This window comes from Suillus discolor (genome assembly GCF_016758755.1).
Source record: "Suillus discolor strain FC423 chromosome Unknown F5147scaffold_24, whole genome shotgun sequence".
In the NCBI taxonomy this organism is placed as follows: domain Eukaryota; kingdom Fungi; phylum Basidiomycota; class Agaricomycetes; order Boletales; family Suillaceae; genus Suillus; species Suillus discolor.
In genome coordinates, this window is record NW_024541271.1 from 278,449 (window position 1) to 298,120 (window position 19,672).

The window sequence follows — 19,672 nt, forward strand, 5'->3', positions numbered from 1 at the left end:
ATGAGCGTTTGTATGTCCCCTGGGCCCTGGGCCAGTCTGGCTATCGTCGCGGTAAAGGCGCAACTCGATTTTGTCCAAGTCTAGTTGCAGTGGGCCTTCCCGGATGACTAGTCACTAGCACTCATGACGCCATTCGGCGTTGCATGGACTGATCTCGTGCTTGTATGTGATTTACGAGAACGAGAACGTCCGGGGAATAGCCACTCTGGGGCCTAGGCCTAGGGTCACTTCGCGCGGAGTCATCACGAGCTCATCGTGTTGGGCAGTCTTAGCACATCAATGTTTTGTCAAGTCAGCGCTTCGAAAAGTTTGCCGAGCGGCAGAAGTGCCAGCAATTCTGCCACCTCTTCCGGCGGTTAAACTGGCACAATTGTTCGCCCCAGAATCCCCAATTAGCATCATTCGAAGAAAAAAAGGAGCGAAGAAGGTTAAGTTGGTATATCTCAGAGATTAGTCTCGTCAGGACGGAGAGTTATCCTCAATACCATATTTTCTTGTTCAAGGGGCGCTTAGTAGTTCGGTACTCATGGTCAGATGATTTACATGCAGGCAGTGGCTTCAACTCAAGTACTCACTACTGGAAGTTTTTCTGGAATTCTGTTTGGCAGGCAGGTGTTGAACATTGAATAAAAGAACATGCCATATGTCTACCATTATTTTGTAAAACCGAAAGAGTGACCAGCTTGCCTGGGCCTCTCTTAGCTTTCGAACCTAACCGTATTTGAAGATAAGATCCGAGGCAGTCGTCAGTTATGCGGTGATTCCTGCTGTTACATCTCGGAGATGGAATGACATACCAATACGTATCAAGCCCCTATGATCATGAGGTCACAACACTTGTCATCACGCCTGGCCCACATTGAACCAACAGCTGGGGGACTTGCTCTGACTGTCCAGGGTCAGGGCTAACGGCAACGAGTGCTTGTCGTATAAAAAGCCTGCAATGTACACTGTTTTCTCCAGATCCTCCTCTTCACAATCAGGTTAGAGATCAGCCTTGCATATCATCGTTGTCTGACATGACCCCACAGAAACAACATGTCTTACACAATCGTAGTCAGAGTCATCGACACCACCCACAACAACTCCAATTTCACGCTCGCCGAGAAAACTGTGTGGCATTTTGCCAATGGCGGAAGGTGGTGCAACACAGACTCGATCCACACGCTCACCATGGGTGGCAGTGGCACATCTGGTGGGCTCCGCTTCATGTGCGGTACCGGGGAGGAGTTCCTCGTGGTGCTAGGCATCCACAACTACAAGAGGTGGTGCGACATCGACACTGACCTCGCACCTGGAGACACGGGGATGAAGATCCACCCCGAGTACTACACGGAGGGCAGCTCTCAGAACAAGTTGTTGTGGGATCAACTGTCTGAGATCGAGAAGACTAGTGCAAAGGGAACCAAGGTGAATGTGAAGTACGTCCAGGAGGCAGCCGACGGAAAGTCCTTTGTCGTTCACATCACCATTTCTTGAAGTTGTTCATACCTTTCTCGTACCAAAGCAGTTGTTGAAAGATGGCGTATGATGCAGAACGAATGTACTAGTAGTGTGTAAAAATGAAGTCAATATCTTGATGAATGTTTTGTTTGAGGAATACAGTAAATCATGATCAATGACGTACCGTCTGCTGCAATGCGTTTGTCCATGACATATGCAATGTACGTTGTCGACCAGATCTACGCGTGCTCTCCAAGCCTTTTGTTTGGCACCCTTTGCCACTTCCGCATCGTATCCTGCAACAAATCTGTAGTTGTCGCTTCTCCTTTTGCATCGGTTCCTATGGAAGTAGAAGTAAGTTCACTTGTTTGATCATGCTGTTGCAGTCTCATGCGCACCCAACCTGTCAGCCAGATTCAAATACAGCATATTCTAGATGTTCCGAAACGAAGCGACATTTGAAGGGGGTCCATTCTATCTTTGATGAAGTTGGATTGAAGACGACGAGACAATGTTCGCTATCCTGACAATGGATGATGAACATTTTGAATTGTAAGTATACTACAAGAAGCCAAGCGTCCCAACTTTGTGGAGAAGTATTCCGTCGTTCAAGCGATAAGAAATTTTGGGAAGATGCACAAAATAGCGAGGTAGAACGCTCGCCTTCTATGATTGTCATTGCAGCGTTCAAATGGTCGTCCAAACCATCCGAAAGGGAGTATAAACAATTATCTCATGTCAAATCATGGAACTCACGCCTTCAGGTCTTTCTCTATAAACCCCTAGTAGACTTTGGCTACTACTGAAGAGTAAATGAACACTCTTTTTGAGCTTTCTCGAGCGTGAAGTTGGGATGTGTATGCCGCGGGTCTCGTAAAAACTGTTCCATCCCTTGATAAAGTAATGAAGGGGTTGCATGCAGTCGGCATTCAAGAGACTTGGGACAAGATTGGAATTTCTGAGTTGACTTTAGCTGGAGGAAGACCGACGGGCAACAAGAGCAGGCCGTACCAATTGGCAAATCGAATGCGCATGTTACTTTGTGCACGTTCAGAATTCGACTTCGAAATCACGAAATACAGGTGATTGAATATGATATGGTGAGATGGAAAGAAAGTCCCTCAGGCCTAGAGATCGACAGTATATACTCACCGTGAGAATTCATCTTGTGGTTGTCCGTGTCAGCCTGTCAGGACGCCGGCCCGCCCACCGCACGGCCTAACTCGCAGGATCCTACAGGTAGAGTACTAGCCCCAACCCCCCGCACACCATTGCCATCATCCAGCGTTCGATCGTCATCATATCCTGTACCATAATTTATGCTATTTATTGAATTCTCATACTTAACCTCAAATTCGGATGTACCTTTATGTCAAACTCTCCGACTCGCCCGGCACATAACGTCTATTACCAGACCCGGACGACCAAGGTTCTCAAAATCAACTTTGGAGGACCGTCTGTATCCGAATAGGAGTTGGTGGAGAAGTATCGAAGACTACAAGCACTCGATCAATCTCAAAGCCAGAAACATGTGGAAGTAAGGCTTATGGAAAGTCTAAGGTCAAGTTTGTCGTATGTCTGTTCGCTGGAAACGGTCGACCCAATGCGATATCGTGAACAATGGAGAAGGCACGGGATCGAACCACCTACAAAGCTGACTCTGCGTCTGTTTCCAGCACTGGGTAGAGTAGAAAGTGCATTCGCATGAAGAGTCTCGATGTTGCAGACGATTTCTAGGATAAGAACACGATGGGTATTGTTCAGTAGGGCCGGCAGAGACATCTGATGGAACCACTAAAGAAGCTTTCAGTATCAACTGTAAGGACCGGCTTGGTCTTCATCGATCGCGATTGATACATGAGAGCAATAAGGTCACTTTGTGGTTGTCATTTTGGTTAAATCGTGTGATAATCAATTGGGAAGGGTAAAAGTACAAGAACAGAATATTACAGATTGTGTTCGGCATCAGTACTCAGTCCTGAGCGACTTTGAACTCCAAGAGCGTCGTTGCTACAAGATCATAGATTTGGGTGAGAACTAAACCAGCACTTGCCCTGTGAATTATAACAAATTAAACATCGTCAACGTATCCAAGCATGGAAGGAACTTGCCCGATGTTCTTGAATTCGTTCAAGGTTCGCTCCTTGCCATTGCAAAGAAGCCACATGGCCATGTCAAGTTGGTGTGATGTGTGACTACCGAAGTTTAACAACGTGGGTTCGGGCGTCTTATGATCCTGAATGTAAGATCACGCCATCAAGCTAAACTCAAACTTCAACTCACCTTACTAAACTCGTTAGCCTCTACGGCAGGCTCTTGGAATGGGCGCAAGAGCACGCAGTCATCTATCACAGAACATTGATTCTAGACAAAACACCACTTTGAAACGCAGCTGACTCACGAATCAACACTCGGCTGTTTGGTCCCATTACTTTGCGAATGTTGTTGAGAATCACCCTTGACTCATCATCCGGCCAGTCATGAATGACGCTCCTCAACTATGTGAGATCATTCAGCAGCCCGCGTTGAATGAGAACAAACTTGACACTTACATAGTAAACATCCTTTCCAGCAACAGGTGACTCCTCCAAGAAATTCAATGGCACGAACTCTACGTGCCCGCTGAGCAGCGCCTCAGGAGCCTTCTTCTCCCATATCTGATCAAATATAAATACAACTTTCCCACCGGGCATGTACCTGATGTCTGGACTTACATCTCTCGACAGCTTCATAGTTTCTGGGAGATCCTGATCGGTTATTCTGAGATGAGGGAACATTTTCGCCAGAGGGATAGACATTGCTCCAGTTCCAGATCCAACATCCACAACAGACGATACATTGTCCCAAGGGTAATCTTATGGCCCACTTCAATGATGCTGACGGTTGAAAAAAAGGTGATTGCTCACGATGCAGTACTGCAGACGAGTTCTGAACCTCAGAATAGCCCATCATGCTTTTGTGGAATGTCTGTGTATTGTGAGCCGTCAGTCAGTCATGAACGGACGAATCCGCACGTACATCAAGTTCCTCATCCTATACATTATGGTAAGGCATGAAAGGCCAGTATGATGACTAAAACTCACGTTCATTTCCCAGAAGCCGTTGTTTTTGCCTTCCTTCTTGAGAGCAAATGCTCGAGGGGCCTTTTCAACCTCGTTCGATCTTGCAAACTCTTGGTCGACCATAGTCTCATACAGAACCGCAGCATATCTGGGGTACTCTCGCTGATGTCGTATACAAGACCCGACGTTGCTAGTTGACCTGAGCACGAGGGAGAGTCGCGTGTTTGCGAATACGTCTCGTTTAACTGTGTAACACCAAAGGCTTCAGGGAAAATTATCGACCGACAATATGATGCATATCACCTTCTTTGAAGCAACCCCTGAGGGCCAGAACTCGCAAGACGCGTGCGATCTTGGTCTTATCGAGGTTGACTGCGTCAGCCAACGCATCCACGCTAAGACCTTCCGGGTGTTTGTCCAAGACGTCTGCAATACGTGATTGCACGGCGACGTCTATGCACGCCCAGTTGTAATTGTTAACAAACTAGAAGATAAGTAAGAAGGCATACAAGGCCGTTTATAGTCAGCGCTTACATTGTATGTTGTGTGTTGGGGGGGAGCCAGTATTGTGTTCAATTGCTCGCATGCACCCTCGAGCAGCCTGATTGCCTTTCTGAGGGCAAGTGTATCTGTCGCGAAGTCGAGGGGGTGGAGGGTTCCTGCGTCGACGCCAGGGACTCCATGTCCAGTATTCTTGTATTCCGCTATCGCTTCGCGTGCGGAGGAGTTGATGATACTCAGGAGGGTCTCAACTTTGACTTCATTCGGGTCCGTCATTTTGTGAAGTGTATGTGATTCCCTCTCAGTCATTCAGGTTTTATACTCCTTGACAAAATACATCATCCTGCTTTCCCATGGCAAAGACATTCAACGATGGGTATCTGTGGAAGAAGATTGAAGCCAAACCTAGTCTGACCACTCACCAGACCTGATTTCCGCAACCGGTTGTTATCCGAGTTCTCATGTAGCGGCAGGATCGGTAAGAGCGCAGGGTACACCCAACCCGCGACATGTCGCACGCCACCGCCCCCGATTGAAGGTGGACTCGACCTCCCTGGCTCTGAATTTCATGACACAATTCCGATGAAATGCTGATGGAAATTTCATTCATATTAAATCTGGATATAAGCAAGTAGATAAGCCGAGGTTCAGCCTGGCATTCACAATGTGAATAATCAGCAGGAGTAGATCATCCACCCTGTTGTGCATGTCATCAATCAGCTAGCCATAGGAGTCCAAACAACACCACACTGACCTACAGCTGACCGCTCCGGGAGATGTAAATGTCAGATGCTAGTGGTAGATTAGTAGATGAACTCACGCTAGCCGACGGTAGAGTTGTGTTAGTACTAGCGGTGCTTGGCCTTTCGGGATAATTTTCTATATTCTAGCGCAGACGGCATGATTTTCCGCGTCAGTTGGCAGACTCCGTGGCCACCGTGTAGAATGAAAACGTTCATACTGTTGGAACGGTTTGGGGCAGTCTCCGGTGTGAATGTCACGTGCACCGGAATTTACTGCTGCCAGTGGAGATGTCGAGGGCGGTCTCTAGAGCATCGCGGCCACCAAGAATCCCAAGACTGTCTGTCACTTTTGTTCTTCCTATGCATGTTCGGTTGTTGTCTCTCTTACCGCTTGAATAACATGTTCTAGGATCACACGATGGCCGCATAAGAGTTCCACGGATTGATCAGTGAGAGACACAACGGGGACGCGTTTGGACAGTCAATAGATAAGCAAAGGAACCGAACGTGGCGTGAGAGGTTTAGCGACTCCGTCGAGAATATTTGTCCTCATCGGTCAGATATTGAAAACCGAAACGCGACCTCGAAGGAAAATCACAGAACAAAGGGCCGTCGCTAAATATAGAAATTGGAACGGATTTGGTAAGAGGTTCGCATGACGAGGTGCTCCTTTCTGGCCTTTAAGTATATGGCTGATCTGAGGGTAGGGACGGCTAGATAAACAGATTACCAAGCCTCAATGTATATGGCTGCCATTCATGCGACACATGTGAAGTTTGTTCGGGAGACGAATTAAGGAGAGGAAGTTTAACTTTGAAAACGATACTCCGTCAGCATCTCGAAAGCCTCACTATAATAAACCCATACGTCATCATCCGTTGAAATAGACAACATGAAATTATGTACAAAAATAAGGTACAAAACACTCGGTGTTCAATCCCATCGCACTTGCTGAGCAAACTCCCTAATGCGAGAGACAAAGTTATCCTCGACCTCATGACCAACACCAGTGGCGACTTTCAGGATGAGTTCATTCAGACCTGTCGACCCAAGGATGTCAACATGATCTGACGTATTTGCTCCACCCCGAGGGATGTTGGGAGCGGGTTGATGAGGAAGCTGTATTTGATCGCATGAGGGATATCACAGGATCGGAGAGAGCGTCCGACGTACTTCAACAGTAGTAACTTTTATTCCTCCTGGATTCCATCTTGGTCTCTTCCAGCCTTCTACACACATTGCTCCCAGGCTCAATAGGCTGACGGTACCATCCCCTTCACCCATCTTTACGCCATTACGCACCTATAATCGACCTACATATGACGGTGGGTTTGATTGAAGTCGCTAACTTACCTTGGGCGTCGTGGTCTCTTGCGTGTAATCAGAATCTATCCAGTTCGCCCTGAAAAATGACGAATCTAGTGGTGGGCGTAGTGTATGTTTGCATTTGTCGGTAGGCTCAGTGCAAGTTGAAGGCTCCACCTCCACAAACGATTCCTCGTGATCGTGTGGTCCGTGAGCATACCAGTACGATCTCTGGTACGGAATTCAGTATTGTAAAATGCAACAGAAAACCTTGGGGAGTACTTCAGTTTCTTTTCCATGTCCGTAAACACAAATGATCTTCATAGAAGGCGCATTTGGCAGCCTATGAAAACTTATCAGCTTGTTTCAAGAGGCTTTTAACGAACAACATACTGCACTTCCAAAGGGTTTGACCATTTCCTTGGATCTAGGGCATTCTTCTTGAGCACTCGTTCATTCCGCTCGATACCGAATGAGTAGTTGGCCCATATCATTTTCTGTCTCTTTATGAGCATTATTTCACAGAAAAAACACGACAGTCATCAACCTGGAATGTTGACGGAGTACGCTCCAAAATCCATGTGCTTGCGTCATCAGCCGTCATATTTCTTGTTGGCTGGGTGATGTCATGCGCAGAAAGTGGCATAGCTGCTTGTCTGAACGCAATCAGTTCACCATGTGTATGTGATGATCCGGGGTCGTCATCAGGTGCCCAGTTGGCATCGCCCCAAACATCCGCTCCTCCCTGTTGATTGTTACGGAGGCGCCCAGCCAAAGAGATGTTCCCACTCACCTTAATCCACATGCTGGCGCTACCAGCCCAACTACAGAATAGCTTCTGTCGTTCTTTTCGCGAGAAAAAGCGCTCGAGCACTTCAGACTATCATGAGATTATTACAACTAATAAACCTGAAAGGTGCTGACCATATGCGCCAGCAGGATTCATCTCCACGGTGTCCTTCATTTCACCAGACAAGAAAGCAGCCATAGCTTTTGCCTTTCACCATCCAAAAAGTAAACCCATGAGCGGTAAACAACAATAAGGCAATGAAACAGGATTTACCACGCCCTGGGAATGCAATTAGTGATCGTTAATGTGAGGAAAGGAATAGCTTACGAGATGCGTCCCTGCGATGGAAATATAGGACTCAATGTGATTCTAAGCAGAGTTTTTTAGGGTCTCGTGTTATAAGGAGGATAGGGGCTGACCTCCACCCAATGTGATCCACCTCCCCCGTGTTCGGGAGACTCAACCCATTTGAAGCTAGAAGCAAGAGGTCAAAAAGAAATCGCCAACCGAACAGATCTGAGACCTACAAGTACTTTCATCGAATAGTCAGTTTTGCAGGAGGAACTATCTGAGGGGCTCGACTTACCAGCATGACCTAAAAGTGCTACAGTCGACAAGGTGACAGCAACAAAAGAAACTAGGACGTACTGTGCTACCCATTGAATGCGCAGCAATGATGGCCTTCTTGCCTTGTCGTTTCCTGTCATAGAATATGAACTTTTCTGGTACGATGTTCAAATGTGGGGTACCATACTTGAATCCTTCTATTGTAGCTTTCAACTTCGAGAAGTACCCGTCTCGTTCTTCGAGATTCCACATGGAGAGCCTCCAGTCATATGGAGCTAAGTGAAGATTGTTCGTGTCATAGTTTACTACAGCAAGATTCTCCACGATCTTGGACCTGAACATATGATGTTACTTTCAACGCTCAAAAGAATGTCGCGTTATAAGAGACGCACCAAAGCCAATAACCGGTCATGAAGCTACTTGCGGCACCTACTCCTTCTACAGCTCGAATTTTGACACCTGGAGGATCGAGACCAGTGACGGGATCAAGCATCATCGCTGAAATCCACTTTTCACGATTGAAAATCACTTGTGAGACCATATTGAAGCCTCCCCAGAGTTTTTCGCGGAAGAAAGGTCGATACTCGGGCGAAGTAGACCAAGATTCCAAACCCTGGACAGTGATCAAAACATCAATTGAACGCGGATTAACAGTGTGGCTTACGGTAGATACAATGCCAGGTATAAGCACAATAGGATAGTGCGCCGTCAAGCCTCGCGCCTTCATCGCCTCCCCGACCTTAAACTCGCGTCCATCGTTGTTCAGCTTCCAAACCTCTGGGATATTGCTCCGAAAACGTCTCCATTCTAATTCGACGCGGGATAAATCAATATCCGGTATTCTCAGCGAGATGTCGTACTCTTCCATGAGGAGAAGTAGGTTGCTGTGAATATCTTGGAAGTCTGAAGGCTGGATAAGAATGAAGCCTAATAGTATCCCAACTATGCGACAATGTCATTAAATCTCAGGAGATAGCATACAAATGACATACGTAGGATTCCGAGAGGGAACAGGAAACGAGCTTTGGCGAAGAACCGACGTTCCTTCTGGGGCGGGCTACCATGAGGCATCGAAAGAACCACAACATGCCGAACATACCTTCAGCTTGTGTATCTGAGCATCGAACAATTTTGCTTGCTGCGTAGCTTCCAATTGCATATCATGCACTACCTGCGACTGGTCCTGTTCCTTTCCAACTTCACTCTCGAATGGAGGCTTGGCTGCTTCTGAATGGTTCGCTGACCAAGTTCTTATCCGTTGCGACAAGGTAGACATGACTGCGAAAATTCATAGTAAACACGCTTGCTCGCCATAAAAGATGTGCATGCATCTACCTACTGTCAGGCTATACTCGGTCAAAGGCTAAAGCAGCAGAACAAGCAAACCTAAGCAAACACACACATTTGATATTAGGGTTTGGCCTTACTTTCACCTTGCTCCGTCGCACGCGGTTTTATTTTCTGCACCTTCATTTTATTGCAAACGTTCTAGTATCTGTTGACTACAACGACGTGCCAACCATTTTATGATATGTACACCCGAGCCATAGATGAGACTACCCTTAAAATTATTCCCATTCACACCTTTGGGCCAGTGCCGTATTTTGACCGCTACAATAGCACCATTTAAGATGTCGTTGACATCGGTAGGGGAAATGAGAATACATTCATGCATAGTAGACAGGAAGACGTTTAAAGTTGGCCTGAAAATGATACTTCACTCCCTCGAAATCTTTCTCGACCTGTCAGGATTCAGGAATATCCCGGTTCTTTGTTGCTTCATCCATTTTGTTGCATTCCCAGCAGCTTGTCCATGAGGCGAGTCAGGTATGATGTCGTCCTAACGTCAGTCAGGTAAGGCAAAGAGGGGCTTGATTTTGTGGAGTTTCCAGGATGTTGATGACGGACACCCGGGGGTAAAACGCGAGCTTGATTCCAAGTATGGACGCTGTGGCTTCTCGGAGCTCACCACTCTTCAGTGAACATCTACCGAACCATGGTGACGGCCCGCCATCAATCGCTGAAAATTAGTAACAGCGGAGAGGATACTAGATCATTTCATCATTGCATCGGATTGTCGCAGACCCGTTGCACATGTATGCCCTTGGGACGTAGTTCGCCACACCAATTTCGGCACAGAGCTCAAACAGTGCATCTCGATATTGTTTTCCTGCCGTGTAAGATCTTCTCGTGCTTCTTGCAGAGCTCTATGCATATATGGCATTGAGTGGGAATAATTCTGTAAAAGTTAAGATTAGCAAAAGCTTGTGTAGGAACTAGCATTATGTCGTCAAAAAAGAGAGCTCGGAGGCTGGTGGTCCTAGTACGGCTGGGGAACACGAGTTTGGGCATGAATCACGTAATCACAGCACTCCCGAGAAAGGCCATGATACAATTTACAGAGGACAAGGACTGTAAATTTGGTGAGAAGTGAATACAGCACTGTAGAACCTGTACGCAGGCAGACACTCATATGTTGATCATTAACGAGGATTCAAAGTGTTTATGGAGTTGTTTAAACATGTGCATGATGATCTGTACCCTAGAATTTGTTACAGTGCCGCGTCACAGGCGCGTCACGATCGCGGCAGGCGCGGCAGGACCGCGTCAATTTCACCTGGCCCAATCACACGAAGGAAAGTGATTTGATATATCCTTACTACAGCCGAAATGAAAGATGTTCCGTATCCATTGGATCGATAAGCCATGTGCATCAGTGTACAACGCAATAGCAACTCACCATAGGCCACACCAATAACAAGATGCCACTAGACCTTGCAAACGTCGAACCCTGCAACTCTGCCATAATCGTCGTCGACGTACAGAACGACTTCGTCAGCGGCAGTCTCGCCGTCCGCGATGCAGAGCAGGTCATCACTCCCATCAACGCACTCCTGAAGCTCCCATTCGCCATTAAAATTGCCACCCAAGACTATCACCCGGCCAACCACATATCCTTTGCGCGCAATCACGAGGGCAAGAAGGAATTTGACCAGATCGTCATCTTTCCTCCCGCAGAGTTGGTAGTAGGGAGGACGCTTGAGGATGAAAGGTCCCTTGAAGGGCTAGAACAGGTGCTGTGGCCTGTTCATTGTGTTCAGGACACTTTTGGGGTAGCATTTGTGGACGGCCTGGAGCACGAGGGCCTGGAGGTCGTCCGTAAAGGCTGCGATGTCGGGATCGAGTGCTATTCTGCATTCGAAGACCCGTGGGGACTCACGAATACTGGACTCAAGGACAAGCTGAGGAACAAAGAGATATCAAATGTTTTCGTGGTCGGCATAGCGGGAGATTATTGCGTCAAGTCTACTGCACTCGATGCAAAGAAATACGGGTTCAGGACATTTGTGATCAGGGATGCGGTCAGGAGTGTGTCTGATAACGGTCTGGAATGGATTGAGATGGACAAGGCGGGAGTGGAAATCATCGACACAGCTGAAGAGCTTTTGACGTCAGGAGTGTTATCTCAGTAGCTTATGTGTAATTAAGATCCTATGCCAACGCTTGTTCAATATCAATGACTACGCACCGAAATGCCTCAACAACTCATCGATGCATCCCTCGAATTTACCACCTCCGAAGCATTCTCCATCTCATCTACATTCGTACGAGCATCCACAACTTTCGTACCGAGGACCTTCGAAGCATTCTGCATCTCGTCCGCATTCATACGAGCATCCACCTCCGCGTACCGAGGACCTCTGAAGCATCCTGCATTTCATCTACATCCATACGAGCGTCCACCACCATCTGCACCTGTTTCGAAATCCCATCCAAGGCCACAATCACTGTGTCCTTAGGAAGCCTTCTTCGCTCACACCTCCAAGACTCGACAGCATCTTGTTCGTGAACGCGATGAGAAGAGGGATGACGTCAGGACACTCGCTGAGCATTCGTGGCTCCCAAGCTTGTTTGACGAGCAGCGCCTGGTTGTCCGGGCGCGCTTCAAACCAGGCGTTCCGCCCTGGCCAGACATAATTGTCAACGCAAGCAATGCAGGCAAATATCAGGACCAGTCGTGGTGAGAGTTCTCTGTAATCTTCATTATGAGACGGTGTATGGATAGCTTTGGCTATGGAGTACCAAACAAAAGGCTTGAAGCACGCGTAGATCTGGTCGATAGCATTCCATATATCATGCACAAACGCATTGCAGCACACGGTACGTCATTCATCACGTAAATCCACTGTATTCCGCAAACAAAACATTCATCAAGATACTAAAAGTACATTCGTTCTGCCAATCTGAGTCATACGCCATCTTTCAACAACTGCTTTGGTACGAGAGCGGTGTTCAAGCAATGGTGATGTGAACGACGAAGGACTTTCCGTCGGCCGCCTCCTGGACGTACTTCACATTCACCTTGGTTCCCTTTGCACTAGTCTTCTCGATCTCAGACAGTTGATCCCACAGCAACTTGTTCTGAGGGGTGCCGTCCGTGTAGTACTCGGGGTGGATCTTCATCCCCGTGTCTCCAGGTGCGAGGTTAACGTCGATGTCGCACCACCTCTTGTAGTTGTGGATGCCTAGCACCACGAGGAACTCCTCCCCGGTACCGCACATGAAGCGGAGCCCACCAGACGTACCGCTGCCACCCATGGTGAGTGTCTGGATCGAGTCTGTGTTGGACCACCTCCCGCCATTGGCGTAGTGCCACACCGTTTTCTCGGCGAGCGTGAAATTGGAGTTGTTGTTGGTAGCGTCGATGACTCTGACTACGATTGTGTAAGACATGTTGGTTCTGTGGGGTCATGTCAGATAACGATGTCACGATGATATGCAAGGCTGAAATCTAAATCTAACCTGATTGTGAAGAGGACGGGATCTGGAGAAAACAGTGTAGTACATCGCAGGCTTTTTATACGACGAGCACTCGTTGCCGGCGTTAGCTCTGACCCTGGACAGTCAGGGCGAGTCCCCCAGCTGTTGGTCCAACGTGGGCCAGGTGTGATGACAAGTGTTGTGGCCTCATGATCATGAGGGCATGTTGGCTTGCTTCCATTCATACGTGCCGGTATGTCATTCCATCTCCGAGATGTAACAGCAGGAATCACCGCATAACTGACAATTGCCTCGGAAGGTTAGGTTTGAACGCTAAGAGAGACCCAGGCGAGCTGGTCACTCTTTCGGTAATGGTGAACATACGGCAAACTGCTTAGCTTCCTTTATTCAACTGCCAAGCAGAATTTCAATTTTTTTTTCTAGTAGCGGTGAGTCGAAGCCACTGTCTGCATGTAAATCATCTGACTATGCTACCGAACTACTGAGCACCCCTTGAACAAGAAAATATGATATTGGGGATAACTCTCCGCCCCGACGAGACTCGTGTCTGAATTTATTGACTGAACCCTGACTTGCGCTCCTTCTTTTCTTCGATTTGCACTGATTGGGGATTCAGACTGGGGCGAACAATCAATTGTGCCTGGCAGAAATCGCTGGCACTTCTACCCCTAGGCCCCGGAGTGGCCATTCCCCGGACGTTCTCGCTCTCGTAAGTAACGAGAGTATACAAGCACGAGTTCAGTCCATGCAACGCCGAATGGAGTCGTGAGTCATCGGGGACAATTGGAGAAAAGAAAAGACACTCGAGTTGCGCCTTTACTACAACGATAACCAGACTGGGAGGAAATACGAACGCTCATTTCCGCTAAAAACCAAAAAAAAATCACGGATCTTGGCGTTATTGAATCCATTAGGGGAGCAAAACGCTCAATGCCCAATGCATATTCATGACCGAGACTCTTTTATGTAATTCAAATGGACATGGATAGATCTGTGTTATTATGCTTCCATCATTATGTTCCTATCACATACATTGCTTGATATGCGCGCTTCTCAATGCATGGGTTTTAAGTTCACTTGTTTCTGGACTTAATCAACAAACTGTATCCAGACGAGGTCGCGAGTAATCAACCGCGCACAAACGTTGACGAGTCCATCACAGAATATTTGATCATCTAAAATGCTTGATAGTTTGCCACTGGCATTGCACTGCAAATAACAGTGTATGACTACACGACTAAGTACTCAAAGCGCTCGACCCAAGATCAAGCACCAACCCAAGCGCTCGATTTCCTTCGTAGCCAACATCAAATACAGCATGTAACGGAAGAACGTCATCTTCGGGCGCTTATCTCGAACCTAGTGTTTGTCACTGTAACGAAGAAGTGCCTTGCTCCTAAATGTCGCATTGTACTACAACACATTATTGATGTCCCGGACCCAATCATCCTCTTTTCCAGGCCCAACGCCTTCTTCGCCTGGTTGTTCGTCTCCATAATCGGATATGGAGGAGCGGTTAATGCAAGGCACTGAGTATAGTGAAGCCTGTATAATAACTGACTCCCCTGGATTAAGAATATGCGATACACGCCCGTCCATCGAAACGCCAGCCGCAGCACGGGGACGATCACTGATCTAATAGTGTCAATCAAACGTTTGAGTAATAGCTCCCACGTGTTGTCATGATACACCAAACGCATGACTCACACGCAGTGTTAAAGATGAGGATGAGGGGAAGACGAGAGGTCTAAACGATAAACTTCGTGGACATACGATAGGCCCTCCAGCTGAGAGAGAGTATGCAGTTGATCCCGTAGGCGTTGACACAATCACCCCATCAGACTGCGGAAATCAGTTACGCACGGTGCTCGGGAGATGTTGCCCGTCTACACAAATATCGATGGTATTAAGGTGTGGACTTGACCCACGGTGTAGCGCAATCTCATTCGTGACTTGCCATTCTAGAATTGTGTCAGCATCGTGGGTACATACTTGCACTGTTTTATCCCGACCATCGTCACCGAACCCTATTTTTTTGCGATCCTTGTCATAGAACATGCACGACAAACGCATGCGATTGAGGATGGTTGCCTTGCCCTGAAACACTGCTTCGAGCCCTTTCACAAAGCCATCGATATCTATCGCATGTTTAGTGGTGTCCTGGCATTGGCGTGTGCACATACGGAATGGAAGGAGAAAGCCAAGGGTGCCCAATGCCCATTGAGAAACTTAGCACAGGAGGGACCGCTGCAAGACTGAAGAGTGACGCAGCATGGAGAATGGTACCGTCACCTCCAAGAGTCACGACAAGATCAATTTTCTCGGCATGAGGCCCTGTGATGGATTTATTCAAACAGGTTGTTTCGGCGTGTACAATCTACTCACCGGGACGCCACACTTGTGCGCCGAATGGAATGTCTGGGCGGTCTTCAGAGAACACTTTCACACCCGGATACGTCTTCGCTACATGACTGTTGTATGTTAGGCACCACCTGTTAATCGGCTGAAATAACACAGGAAGACTATTGCGTACTCCAGTAGTTCATCAATTGCCCCAATCACAGGCTCAGTTCGAAGCTTGTTCACAATTAAAATGGATCGTGGAGGATATGATGTTTCATTTATGCTGTCTTGTTGAGCGTTAGCGGTCCACGATTGTGAATGGAAGGCAGCAGACAAACGCTTGGGATAAAGCACGAGAAAGACGTGAATGTGGTAGTTGTGGGATGAACGGATTCGCACGCGAAGTCAAAGGTAGCGACGGTCGATTTCGTCTTCGAGTGTGGAGACAGCGTCGAAAAGGAAAGAAAAGAAAAGCTCGTTGCGCGTGGCTGGCCATAGTAGTTAACATGGCTGCCAGTAAGTAAGCTTGACTTACATAACTGCACCGTGCAGTTCAAGTTTACATGCCACACCGTGACCGACGCATCTTTCTTCTTGCCACAACCTTGCGAAATGTTCTCACTCGGTAAAACATTCGTAAATCGGCTAAAAAGAACTCTCGTTGAATCCAAAGACACGGTATGACATTCTGGAACTTTTCTTTTCTGCCACTGCCAGTATGGCAGTATCCTGTGTTGATTAAGTTACGAGCGAACTTCTGCTTTTTTTCAATATTGGTCACAGGCTCAAGCGCTCACAGCTTCCCAGCCCGTCGTGACAGGACAGCCTGAATCAAGCATATATATACTACAACACTTCGTTCAAGCGAAGAGGCGTACTTCACGGATCAGTCCGAATGGCATACAGTGCAAGTACGCGGCCAGTGCACGAGTACCCAAGTCCTTCAAGTACAATTTAGTGGAACGGCTGTCTTCCTCTATGGTCTGGACTCTGGCCACTATTAGGGGAGACTGGTCCGAACTGGGAGTGGTTCATTGGCGTTGAAACACTATATTCGCGACCCTGTGCCTGCCGCGGCGTGTCAAGTGACGATATAGCCTACCGGAGAAACTGGGCGGCTGACTAAGCTAATACGGTGCTACCCAGGTACTAGCGTGAAACGTTGAAATCGACACTCTAGAGTCATCGCTATCATGCGCTAGGATTGTACTCTGATCAATACTAGATGTTTCTAGTGATCCGACGAGAAGGTGCATTAGTCTATCTCCGAGGTTACGCTCTCGACGACAAATGTGTCACCCTTCGCCCAAGTCGGCCCCGCCTTGCTTGGCTAAAGCATCGAAGTATGGCCACGGTGGTTATCGACGCATCTTTCTAGTGAAGGTCCGAAGAGGAGCGCCTTCTCAGAGGCTTCTGGCGCTCGCGTAATGTCAACTCTGGAAGATCTGTATAGCTGGCGGTAGATCTTATCAGGACCTCCACGATTTATACGTCGATGACTCGTGCAGGATAAGCAATTCCGAACATCTAGAAAAACGTTCATCAAATCGTGGCGAGTCGATCGCTTCCTCAATCATGTTGTTGCAGTCTCATATGTGCCCAACCTGTCAGCCGGGTTTAAATACAACGTGCAGCATATTCAGGACGTTTCGAAACGAAGCGGTACATGTTCACGGGGAAATGGACCACTCGATACCTTGAGGAAATTGGGATTGAAGATGACGAGACAATGTTCGCCATCCTGGATCATGGACGATGCATCGATGAACGGTTGAACGGTATGCTACAAGAGGCCAAGCGTCCCAACCTCGTGGAGAAGTATTCCGTCATTCAAGCACTGAGAAATTTTTGGAAGAAGCGCAAAATAGCGAGGTAGAACGTTCATGATCGATGTTTCCTATTCGATCATTCAATGAGATCGTTCACAGGTGATTGTTTTATTTGTTACCGCTACATGTTGCGACTTATGCATTATCACACAGCCTTTGGGCATGTTGAGCTTCTTCAGTTCATACGTACTGGTATGATAATCTATCTCCGAGATGCTAACAGCAGGAGTCACCGCATGACTGACGACTACTTCGGATCTCAAAACTGAACCACTTCTTTTCTTTGGAGGCTACATAAGAGATGCTCAGGCACGCTGGTCACGAAACGATGGATATACGGCAATACTTCTGAGCTTCCATACGATCATCCATAATGAATTTACGTACAAGTTCAACATTTGACGTACGCAACGTTGAACGTTCGAACCCCTAAGATCCTGAGTGAACGAAAATAAATTTTAAATCTCGATGTTGCAAGATCCTTCGGCTTCTTGGAACTCCATTACTTTTCACCTGACCGGACGTCATTCTTATAAATTATTCAACACCCACCTATAGAACAGAATTCCGGAGAATCGAACTGCTCTCGGTAAGTTGAAGCCACTGCGACCAGTCTGACGTACATAGGAGTGGGGAATTTTGGCCTGCATATGAATTATTTATGTAAGTACTCCGCCGAATTCAATCACCCCCCTTCATGTCAACGAATGGGGAAATATGATATTGGGGAGACGAGGCGAATATCCAAGTGTTTCTGAATCTGACTATAGCATGTAACACTGATAGCGTCCGACTTCGGGATCAAATTCGGTTCATTGAGGTATTTGAGATCTTATTGCAAGTAGTTCAAGCTTCAAGGCCATTTTCGAATCATAATACTATTCAATTGGTAAAATGTCTTTGACATATGGCTGCGCATGCTTCACACCTCCTTTTTTTATAGCGGAAATGAGCGTTCGTATTTCCTCCCAGTCTGGTCATCGTTGTAGTAAAGGCGCAACTCGAGTGTCTTTTCTTTTCTCCAATTGTCCCCGATGACTCACGACTCCATTCGGCGTTGCATGGACTGAACTCGTGCTTGTATACTCTCGTTACTTACGAGAGCGAGAACGTCCGGGGAATGGCCACTCCGGGGCCGTGCCAGCGATTTCTGCCAGGCACAATTGATGTTCGCCCCAGTCTGAATCCCCAATCAGTGCAAATCGAAGAAAAGAAGGAGCGCAAGTCAGGGTTCAGTCAATAAATTCAGACACGAGTCTCGTCGGGGCGGAGAGTTATCCCCAATATCATATTTTCTTGTTCAAGGGGCGCTCAGTAGTTCGGTAGCATAGTCAGATGATTTACATGCAGACAGTGGCTTCGACTCACCGCTACTAGCAAAAAAAAAATTGAAATTCTGCTTGGCAGGCGAATGTTGAATAAAGGAAGCTCAGCAGTTTGCCGTATGTTCACCATTACCGAAAGAGTGACCAGCTCGCCTGGGTCTCTCTTAGCGTTCAAACCTAACCTTCCGAGGCAATTGTCAGTTATGCGGTGATTCCTGCTGTTACATCTCGGAGATGGAATGACATACCGGCACGTATGAATGGAAGCAAGCCAACATGCCCTCATGATCATGAGGCCACAACACTTGTCATCACACCTGGCCCACGTTGGACCAACAGCTGGGGGACTCGCCCTGACTGTCCAGGGTCAGGGCTAACGCCGGCAACGAGTGCTCGTCGTATAAAAAGCCTGCGATGTACTACACTGTTTTCTCCAGATCCCGTCCTATTCACAATCAGGTTAGATTTCAGCCTTGCATATCATCGTGACATCGTTGTCTGACATGACCCCACAGAACCAACATGTCTTACACAATCGTAGTCAGAGTCATCGACGCTACCAACAACAACTCCAATTTCACGCTCGCCGAGAAAACGGTGTGGCACTACGCCAATGGCGGGAGGTGGTCCAACACAGACTCGATCCAGACACTCACCATGGGTGGCAGCGGTACGTCTGGTGGGCTCCGCTTCATGTGCGGTACCGGGGAGGTGTTTCTCGTGATGCTAGGCGTCCACAACTACAAGAGGTGGTGCGACATCAGCACTGACCTCGCACCTGGAGACACGGGAATGAAGATCCACCCCGAGTACTACACAGACGGCACCGCTCAGAACAAGTTGCTGTGGGAGCAACTGTCTGAGATGGAGAAGACCAGCGCAAAGGGAACCAAAGTGAATGTGAAGTACGTCCAGGAGGCGGCCGACGGAAAGTCCTTCGTCGTTCACATCACCATTGCTTGAACACCGCTCTCGTACCAAA

The 19,672-nt window shown here is 47.6% G+C and overlaps 8 protein-coding genes across 8 annotated transcripts; 4 read left to right on the top strand and 4 right to left on the bottom strand.

Annotated features, from left to right (window-relative positions):
• Positions 1–1,035: 1,035 nt before the first annotated feature.
• F5147DRAFT_635311 (lectin) lies at positions 1,036–1,479 on the top strand (the record flags this gene model as incomplete). The annotated part of the gene is made up of 1 exon (XM_041432887.1): positions 1,036–1,479. The coding sequence occupies one exon, from the start codon at positions 1,039–1,041 to the stop codon at positions 1,477–1,479; it is 441 nt and encodes a 146-aa protein (XP_041293385.1).
• Positions 1,480–3,405: 1,926 nt separating this feature from the next.
• On the bottom strand, positions 3,406–5,282 carry F5147DRAFT_760713 (S-adenosyl-L-methionine-dependent methyltransferase; the record flags this gene model as incomplete). The annotated part of the gene is made up of 11 exons (XM_041440491.1): positions 3,406–3,497; positions 3,555–3,670; positions 3,727–3,788; positions 3,845–3,941; positions 3,996–4,100; positions 4,158–4,297; positions 4,350–4,410; positions 4,462–4,476; positions 4,527–4,750; positions 4,809–4,989; positions 5,040–5,282. The coding sequence occupies 11 exons, from the start codon at positions 5,280–5,282 to the stop codon at positions 3,416–3,418; spliced, it is 1,326 nt and encodes a 441-aa protein (XP_041293386.1). The 3' UTR covers positions 3,406–3,415.
• A 1,221-nt stretch (positions 5,283–6,503) lies between these two features.
• F5147DRAFT_692675 (Lecithin:cholesterol acyltransferase-domain-containing protein) lies at positions 6,504–9,773 on the bottom strand. Its single transcript, XM_041437203.1, has 20 exons — positions 9,747–9,773; positions 9,511–9,689; positions 9,404–9,458; positions 9,076–9,353; positions 8,804–9,024; positions 8,599–8,745; positions 8,493–8,544; positions 8,431–8,439; positions 8,372–8,376; positions 8,264–8,318; positions 8,172–8,213; positions 8,118–8,123; positions 7,979–8,051; positions 7,848–7,927; positions 7,602–7,799; positions 7,448–7,551; positions 7,337–7,397; positions 7,103–7,285; positions 6,923–7,051; positions 6,504–6,868 (listed from the first exon to the last, which is right to left on the bottom strand). The coding sequence occupies exons 2-20, from the start codon at positions 9,685–9,687 to the stop codon at positions 6,683–6,685; spliced, it is 2,061 nt and encodes a 686-aa protein (XP_041293387.1). The 5' UTR covers positions 9,688–9,689; positions 9,747–9,773; the 3' UTR covers positions 6,504–6,682.
• A 1,328-nt stretch (positions 9,774–11,101) lies between these two features.
• Positions 11,102–11,884, top strand: F5147DRAFT_753218 (Isochorismatase-like protein; the record flags this gene model as incomplete). Its single annotated transcript, XM_041440240.1, has 1 exon — positions 11,102–11,884. The coding sequence occupies exon 1, from the start codon at positions 11,174–11,176 to the stop codon at positions 11,882–11,884; it is 711 nt and encodes a 236-aa protein (XP_041293388.1). The 5' UTR covers positions 11,102–11,173.
• A 696-nt stretch (positions 11,885–12,580) lies between these two features.
• Positions 12,581–13,230, bottom strand: F5147DRAFT_612059 (lectin 2b). The gene is made up of 2 exons (XM_041432450.1): positions 13,215–13,230; positions 12,581–13,152 (listed from the first exon to the last, which is right to left on the bottom strand). The coding sequence occupies exon 2, from the start codon at positions 13,143–13,145 to the stop codon at positions 12,705–12,707; it is 441 nt and encodes a 146-aa protein (XP_041293389.1). The 5' UTR covers positions 13,146–13,152; positions 13,215–13,230; the 3' UTR covers positions 12,581–12,704.
• A 1,376-nt stretch (positions 13,231–14,606) lies between these two features.
• F5147DRAFT_773125 (ATP-NAD kinase-like domain-containing protein) lies at positions 14,607–16,032 on the bottom strand (the record flags this gene model as incomplete). Its single annotated transcript, XM_041441419.1, has 8 exons — positions 14,607–14,828; positions 14,901–15,035; positions 15,057–15,154; positions 15,206–15,353; positions 15,430–15,527; positions 15,579–15,664; positions 15,727–15,819; positions 15,875–16,032. The coding sequence occupies 8 exons, from the start codon at positions 16,030–16,032 to the stop codon at positions 14,607–14,609; spliced, it is 1,038 nt and encodes a 345-aa protein (XP_041293390.1).
• A 1,170-nt stretch (positions 16,033–17,202) lies between these two features.
• On the top strand, positions 17,203–18,608 carry F5147DRAFT_652402 (uncharacterized protein; the record flags this gene model as incomplete). Its single annotated transcript, XM_041433620.1, has 5 exons — positions 17,203–17,408; positions 17,929–17,954; positions 17,993–18,028; positions 18,152–18,185; positions 18,338–18,608. 5 exons carry the CDS (start codon positions 17,203–17,205, stop codon positions 18,606–18,608), a joined length of 573 nt encoding a protein of 190 aa, XP_041293391.1.
• Positions 18,609–19,212: 604 nt separating this feature from the next.
• Positions 19,213–19,653, top strand: F5147DRAFT_745571 (lectin 2b; the record flags this gene model as incomplete). The annotated part of the gene is made up of 1 exon (XM_041439760.1): positions 19,213–19,653. The coding sequence occupies one exon, from the start codon at positions 19,213–19,215 to the stop codon at positions 19,651–19,653; it is 441 nt and encodes a 146-aa protein (XP_041293392.1).
• Positions 19,654–19,672: the final 19 nt, after the last annotated feature.